The sequence below is a fragment of the Hypomesus nipponensis genome, chromosome 22 (assembly GCF_054491055.1).
Source record: "Hypomesus nipponensis isolate SF chromosome 22, ASM5449105v1, whole genome shotgun sequence".
NCBI lineage: Eukaryota > Metazoa > Chordata > Actinopteri > Osmeriformes > Osmeridae > Hypomesus > Hypomesus nipponensis.
In genome coordinates, this window is record NC_140382.1 from 18,192,960 (window position 1) to 18,200,707 (window position 7,748).

General features: G+C 39.3%; 2 protein-coding genes across 4 annotated transcripts; one reads left to right on the plus strand and one right to left on the minus strand.

Moving 5' to 3' along the window:
- Positions 1–155: 155 nt before the first annotated feature.
- LOC146237004 (4-galactosyl-N-acetylglucosaminide 3-alpha-L-fucosyltransferase 9-like) lies at positions 156–3,725 on the minus strand. 3 transcript variants are annotated; one of them, XM_084686973.1, is made up of 3 exons: positions 3,516–3,725; positions 2,294–2,431; positions 156–1,817 (listed from the first exon to the last, which is right to left on the minus strand). In XM_084686973.1, the coding sequence occupies exon 3, from the start codon at positions 1,776–1,778 to the stop codon at positions 681–683; it is 1,098 nt and encodes a 365-aa protein (XP_084543099.1). In that variant the 5' UTR covers positions 1,779–1,817; positions 2,294–2,431; positions 3,516–3,725; the 3' UTR covers positions 156–680. The 3 variants fall into 3 exon arrangements, with proteins under 3 accessions (XP_084543099.1, XP_084543100.1, XP_084543101.1); XM_084686974.1 differs by lacking the exon at positions 3,516–3,725 and adding an exon at positions 2,616–3,488; XM_084686975.1 differs by lacking the exon at positions 3,516–3,725 and having other exon boundaries at positions 2,290–3,489.
- Positions 3,726–4,591: 866 nt separating this feature from the next.
- On the plus strand, positions 4,592–5,725 carry LOC146237005 (4-galactosyl-N-acetylglucosaminide 3-alpha-L-fucosyltransferase 9-like). The gene has a single exon (XM_084686976.1). The coding sequence runs from the start codon at positions 4,719–4,721 to the stop codon at positions 5,661–5,663; it is 945 nt and encodes a 314-aa protein (XP_084543102.1). The 5' UTR covers positions 4,592–4,718; the 3' UTR covers positions 5,664–5,725.
- The last annotated feature ends 2,023 nt before the right edge of the window (positions 5,726–7,748 follow it).

Genomic DNA, 7,748 nt, shown 5'->3' on the forward strand with positions numbered 1-7,748 from the left:
TTATAACCATACACCTAATAATATAACATGAAATTAGAAATTGTATCACATGCAGTTTTTAGATGTACTATTTTTATTTAAGTAGGTTAGGTTTTTAATTCCATAAAAAGCCTTTGTATTTATACATTTTGTAAACATTTGAATACATGTTCTATTCAACAATAAATCACAGTTCATGCGATTTAATTAATGTAAATTTCATAAAATGAAAACAATTTCAAAACTGCAGTATGGAACAACAAAACAGTAGCCTGAAGTTGTCATATACTCATAATTCTAGTCAGAATATGAGTCTGATAACTCTCTGTTGGGCTGTGACTATGGGGCGTGTTTCAACTGAACTCGTAAAACAAATGCCTCTTCGCTCAATTGGATAACCTACAAACAATCATAGCAACGTAATTGTTGAAAACGAATTCAACCCAAGCTCTCTTTCGTGATGTTATTGATTACATTCATGTTGATCATCTGTCCATCATCCTATAAAAGCCCGCCCTGGCAATTTCATTGGTCCGCCCAGCTCCTGTTTTATATAGTTTGTCCCCAATATACGAGCCCCTCCAGACCCAACTTCCCGACCAAATTTTTGTTGTGGGCGGGGTTAAGTTGGGCTGGAAGCCAGGCTAACAAAACAGAGCTATTTTGTGAAATTTTTATTCCAAACAAATTTATTTATTAAATCATTGAAAGTACCACTTGTACAGATCATTAACAACATTGTAGTGTTTGTCTCTTAGCATGTAATCACAGGCTAAACAAATGGGTTGGATGAACTCATCATGGGGAGTTAAGAGGTGAGATTTTGCACTGAGGTACCTCCTCCATTGGAAGTAACGCATGTACATCTCATCATTCTTATCTAACTGGATAAGGAAGTCAGCAAGACCCTTCACATCAGGAAAGTCATTAACGTGTATGAATGAATCAGCAGGAATAAACTCCTCATAGTTTTGTCTGGGTGGGCCTAGTACTACTGGTACAGTGCCTACTACCAGAGGTCCATTCACCTTCTCTGTGATGTAATCTTTGTGAAGTGAGTTCTCAAATGCCAGATAAAACTTACAGCTAGCAATGGTCGAGTAATAGTCTTCATATCCTAAACGAACCCCTGTGAAAGCAGCACCATAAACATTTACCTTTATATGTTTAACAAGCTCCTGGTAAAAGCTTGCTCTTGAACCTGTTCCGGTTCTTGGATCATTGTTAGTCACGATCCAGCAAACCATTTTATTTTTCTCAGGCAGCTTAAAATCATCTTGTGACTTTGATTTTGCAATCAGCAACTCATTTCGCACTGTGATGTCAGCATCTCGTCTGTAGCTTAATGTCAGGTTGAATAGGTTTTCCAAGCCTGGAATTCTATATGTATTTGTTGGTGACTCAACGTGAAACCAGATCCATTTCTGAAAGGGGGGACGTGGAGAAGGGGGAAGGTTTTTCAAGTCCGAACTAATATCTCTGTGAAACACAATAACCCCATCTGCTCTGCTGTACAGAGATCTGTTGGCCGTCAACTCACAACTATCAATGTTAAAGTATTTCTTACAGTCTTTAAAGTCAAACGTTCGTCCAAGGGGCCAGAACCACAGAAGCACGAGAGGTTTGACTTTCTCTTCAGGGTGCCAGACACCATCGTCCTGTTGCAAGTCAAGCTGTCTGGATGCACATTCAGAATGTCCTGGCTCAAAGTAAAGGAAAAATCCTACTATTGAGCACACAAGTCCGAAAACAGCTGTGCTCATTACAAAAAAGGTTGTCTTTGGTAGTGTGAGTGACATTGATGTGTTTGTGTTTTCCAGAAAGTTGCGTGGATTGTCCTTGATTGCAAAATAAAAATACAGATATTGGAATAAATCAGTTAGTATATAAAATAATACAATTTTGGAATTGAAACAAAACATGAAACAAATTATATTAAATCCACAGTCACCTTATAAATGAATTTATTATTATTATTATTTATATGGAATGGGATTGTATGTCAAGTAGGCCAACCACAGGGCTAAATATTTATTTTATGAGACCAGTCAGTGATTGCATTGTAAAGACTGACGTTTTTTTTCATCAAAATTAACATGAATTATATTTACCAATAAAAACATGTTGTAAAGAGATAATTTACATTACATGTATGCATTTAGCAGACGCTTCTATCCAAAACTTTGATACATTTACTTCATCAACCCTCTAGAAAATTACAAACATACTTTTGAAATATATTTAGGCTACATGATGAAAAACGGTACAATATTGTGTGCTGCTCAATTAAAAAGCGAACATCTTACTTACTTACCACTGGAAACTGTAGCTGTAAGGATGACCGCTTGGTTTCTTGTTCGGAGTTTGATTTACAAGCACCACTGTGTCTCACTCTCCATCCTCCTGTCCCATTTCCTAACCAATGGGTTTACTGGATTATATTTCCTAGAATCTGAACAAAGAAACTCTAATCTTTCATGGTCAACATGTAAGGTGTTGTATAGGCTAAATCGTGTATTTTTGTGAAACCGGTGTCGCAACAGTCTGCTGGTAGGGCGTTGGAAACTCGTTTGAAAAAACTCGTTTGAACGTAGGCCTATGCACTCAACTTGGGAACAGGCCCAGGGCGGACTTACCTATAAGCAAGGTAGGAAACCACCTGGGGCCCCCAGCTGCCAGGTGTACCCTTGAAAGACTACATAAAAATAATATAACTTAGCAGCTGACTCGTAGCTCATTTTGAAAATGACGTCAGAGGGCAATACGGAGCCGTATTGACCGCTGAGGAGGGCAATACGCGTCTGGCATGACAACCAATTAGCCAATCAGAAAGCTCGTACCGTCGTTGCCATATAATAAATGATCAATAATAAATTAGCGCAGCTAGTTCAGGCAGGGCAATCGGCCAGCGCGCGTCAGTCATCGGGGACGTAAGGCGTTTTACTCCACCTTCCTTTCCTCCGCCCACACCCATGTTAGCAGCGCATGCATGTCCATTGGGCGACGTCCGATAGGCGTCTTTAAAAGACGCACGGATACGCACACACTCAACCCGGTTGTTGTATCAGTGCTGCTGCCAGCCTCCGCCATCCCCTTTCTCCCCCGTGCTGTCTGTCTTCGGTCCCTCCGGGGGATTATATCTCTATTGCTCCCTGCCTCATGTGTCGAATATGGATTTGTTGCATCGAGGAGGCAGGGAGTGCTTCCCTGTTTAGATCATCCACTCCGCCAAAGTTAAATCTACATGTCCATGTCATGCAACAATAAATGCTCAAATCTAATACGTGATTGTCTTGACTGAACTAACATAATTATACAAATTGATTAAAAGTCATAACCTCCCCCAAAAGTATAAACAGAAATACCAACAGAGCGTTTATTCGATTTGTGTCAACGGGCTTCCCCTCCCACCCCATACTAATATGGACTATTCCATCGCAGAACCGCCACAGCACGTCATATCAGTAAGTTTTCAGAGAAAGTGTCAGAGAAAGTTGAAGAGTAAATAAAAAGTTGACTAAATGAAACGCAATTACCTGAGCTGAGCACCAAAGAGGAAGAAAAAAGAGGAGAGTAATAAGGTAGTTACAAAACTGAAACTCCAGTCTGGAAATTGCCGCCCCCTTCTTCATCCCCCTTAAAGTTCATATGGCAGGTACATTTTTCCAACGAATTTGCGCTATCTGCTTGTTAGTAATTTACATTTATGCATGCTTTATCACAACATAATCCTGTGATTATGTTGTGATAAAGCAGGGGTGTGGTCTGGCGGTGATGAAAGATTAGACTTTATTTGTTCCAGGAAATATAATCCAGTAACCCCATTGGTTAGGAAATCGGAAAGGAGATGGGGGAGTGAAACACAGGGGTGGTGCTTGTGTTGTGTAAGTCAAACTCTGGTACACGGAAGGAAGCAGTCTTCGTTACAGCAACAGTTTCAATCGGTAAGTAAGAAAGATGTTTGCTTTTATCAGTTGAGCAGCACACAATATTGTACTGTTTTTCATCATGTACATGTATTTAAAAAGTATATTTGTAATTTTCTGGAAGGTTGGTGAAGTAAATGTATCTCTTTACAACATGTTTTTGATTGGTAAATATAATTCATGTTTATCTTTGATGAAAAAATGTTTAATGTCTTTACAATGCAATCACTGACTGGTCTCATAAAATTAAGCAATAAGCCCCAAGAGGCCCTGATTTTAGAACAGGTAAGGGGAGTTGTTAGGCACGACGCGAAGCTAACCCACAATCAAAGATGGGAACAACCAGTTTTAGAATAAATATTTAGCCCTGCGGATGGCAGTGTTGGGAAAGTTAACTTTCTAAAACTGGCCTATTTGACATGCCATATTCCAAATAAAATTCATTTATAAGGTAGATTTACATTTAGTCATTTAGCAGACGCTCTTATCCAGAGAGACTTACAGCAAGTACAGGGACATTCCCCCTGAGGCAAGTTGTTTCATGTTTTGTTTCAATTAAAAAATGTAATTATTTGACATAATAACTGATTCATTCCTATTTCTGTATTTTTATTTTGCATCCAGAACAATCCACGCAACTTTCTGGAAAACAGATTGAAAACACAACAATGTCACACACACTACCAAACAGAAGAATTTTTGCAATGAGCATAGTTGTTTTCGGTCTTGTGAGCTCAATAGTAGCATTTTTCATTTACTTTGAGCCTGGAAATTTTGAATGTGCATCTAGACAGCTTGACTTGCAACAGGACGATGGTGTCTGGCATCCTGAGGAGAAAGTCAAACCTCTCGTGCTTCTGGCCCCTTGGAATAGTGTTTGACTTTAAGAAATGTAAGACATACTTTAACATTGATAGTTGTGAGTTGACGGACAACAGATCCCTGTACAGCAGAGCAGATGGGGTTATTGTGTTTCACCAGCATATTAGTAGGGACTTGAAAAACCTTCCCCCATCTCCACGTCCCCCTTTTCAGAAATGGATCTGGTTTCAATTGGAATCACCAACAAATACACAGAGAATTCCAGGCTTGGAAAACCTCTTCAACCTGACATTGGGCTACAGACGTGATGCTGACATCACTGTGCGAAATGAGTTACTGACTGTAAAATCAGAGTCACTTAATGATTTTAAGCTGCCTGAGAAAGACAAACTGGTTTGCTGGATCGTGTCTAACAATAATCCAGTAACCGGAACAGGTACAAGAGCAAGCTTTTACCGGGAGCTCGTTAAACATATAACGATAAATATGTATGGTGCTGCTTTCACAGGGAGTCGTTTGAATACTGAAGACTATTACCCGACCATTGCTAGCTGTAAGTTTTATCTGTCATTTGAAAACTCACTTCACAAAGATTACATCATAGAGAAGGTGAATGGACCTCTGGTAGTAGGCACTGTACCAGTAGTACTAGGCCCACCCAGACAGAACTATGAGGAGTTTATTCCTGCTGATTCATTCATACACGTTAATGACTTTCCTGATGCGAAGGGTCTTGCTGACTTCCTTATTCAGTTAGATAAGAATGATGAGATGTACATGCGTTACTTCCAATGGAGGAGTTACCTCAGGGCAAAACCTCACATCATAAATCTCAATGATGAGTTTATCCTACCCGTTTGTTTAGCTTGTGATCACATGCAAAGAGACACATACTACAGTGTTGTTAAAGATGTGAACAAGTGGTACTTTCCATGATTGTATAATTACTGTTTTACATGTGACAACTTTGTTTGGAATAACATAATTTCACAAAATAACACTGTTGCAGTTGTTTTGTTGACATTTTATGAAATGTACATATATGATAGATCATGAACTGTCATTACTCGTCCGGTCCTTTTTATTCTATTAACTCCAGTCAACATATCTAAAACTATCTCCCCCAATCATTTTTGTTCGATTCTCGAACCTGGCTCATACTACTAGATTTTTCATAGAATAATTTTTCCTGATTTTTGCTAAGATTGAAACCAATCTGATATGGGTAAATTAGCAGCCCATTTATTTGCTTATGTCAAGAGAAGTTGCCTGGAAACGTTCTCGCGGATACGAACAATGAACGAGCACAAAAGGGAGCATCAATAAATCACTGATTTACCTGAGCTGAATGAGAACAAGGAGAAAGGATTTGATCATACTAGTGATGGGAAGTTCGGTTCATTTTACTGATTCGGTTCTTTGAATCTCGTTCAGTAAAATGAACAAATCTAGCTACAAATGGCCGAAACAAAGTATCAACTATCGGAACAGGTTAATGTAATAGACCTTCCACTCATGAAGTATGTTCTAAATGGCATAAATGCTGCCAATTAATAATTAACGTAACAAATTAATGTAAAAGGACCATTTGTTTGTTTGTAAACATTCGGGATGCGCGCGTGCAGCATGGTGGCAGAAAACCGGGAAAATATAGGCTAGCCTTTATACCGGCTCAAGAATTACACGGATTATACAAATAGTTCGATTTAAAAAGTCCAAAAAGGTCGAGGAGGACAGACTTTAAGAGAGAAAGCGATTCCCCATTGATCTGTCACATCAGAATTTTTATTTTGGGGCATGCAAGTCTTGAAATTTGAGTGAAAATGTCCCCCGGTAGACTGCATAGTATTAGGCAGCAGCAATGTCATCACGTCATGTCACAAAGTTCATAATTTTACAGTTTTACAGTCAAATCTACACCAAAAAAAAGTCATGCAGTTAAGCTTTCAAGAGATATGGGAACTCTGGTTTTTGTACCTAAAATACAAACGTGAGCAAAGGCAGCAATCGCTATCAATCAACAGACGTGCAATTTACTGTAGCTAGCAGGGGAAGAATACAAACATCGAAAATCACCAGTTAACTTAATTTAAATTAACATTAACTATAGACTAATACAAGAGGCTAATATAAGAGGCTTAAATGAACTAACAAAATCCGTGTACCCTTCGTTCTTTCATTTTTCCGTTTCAAAACCAAATCGCAAAAACCGAAAAACAAACTTGATTTTTGGTTTTTCTGTTTTAAAACCTGAACGGAAAAATGGGGAAAAAGAACAACAGAAATCACTAGTTCTGTAGCGTTTTTTGTGTTTCAAAACCAAAACGGGAAAATGAAGTTTTTGATTGTTTCGTTATTGTACTATTTTGATTGTGGAATTCTGGTGGAAATGTGGAGGTGAAGGCGCATCTAGAGCACAGTTCAAGATGGCTGCAAGGCTTCTTTGTTTTTCGGGGGATTTCCTGCATGTACAGGCACAGGTAAAACTCCATTCCATGGTCGACCCTCACCTGGTCCCACATCCCATTGTTGACTACTGCACATCTGGAACAAATGTATATGTTAATATAACATGTCCAGTTGGTGCAACAGTCATACACAAATCCATTAAATGCATTAGACTCTGATATACAATGCATAGACCAGACATACTGAAGATACATTTAATTTGCAAAACACAATTTCAAATTCACTAATTCAGTGCTTGATAGGGAGCGCTAAAAAGCATGTTTTAAATGGAGCGTTGATACTAAGTATGTCTGGCTTGGTAGCTGGACAATGCCTAAAGGGGTGCCTAATTGAGATGGTGGTGGACTTCAGGAGGAACAAGCCCCTGCTCTCTCCTGTCTGCATCGGTGGGACGGATGTGGAGGTGGTGTCGGCATACAAGTACCTGGGTGTCACACTGGACAATAAACTGGACTGGTCCACCAACACACAGGCCGTCTACAAGAAGGGCCTGAGCCGGCTTTACTTCCTGAGGAGGCTCAGGTCCTTCCACGTCTGCAACAAGATGCTGCA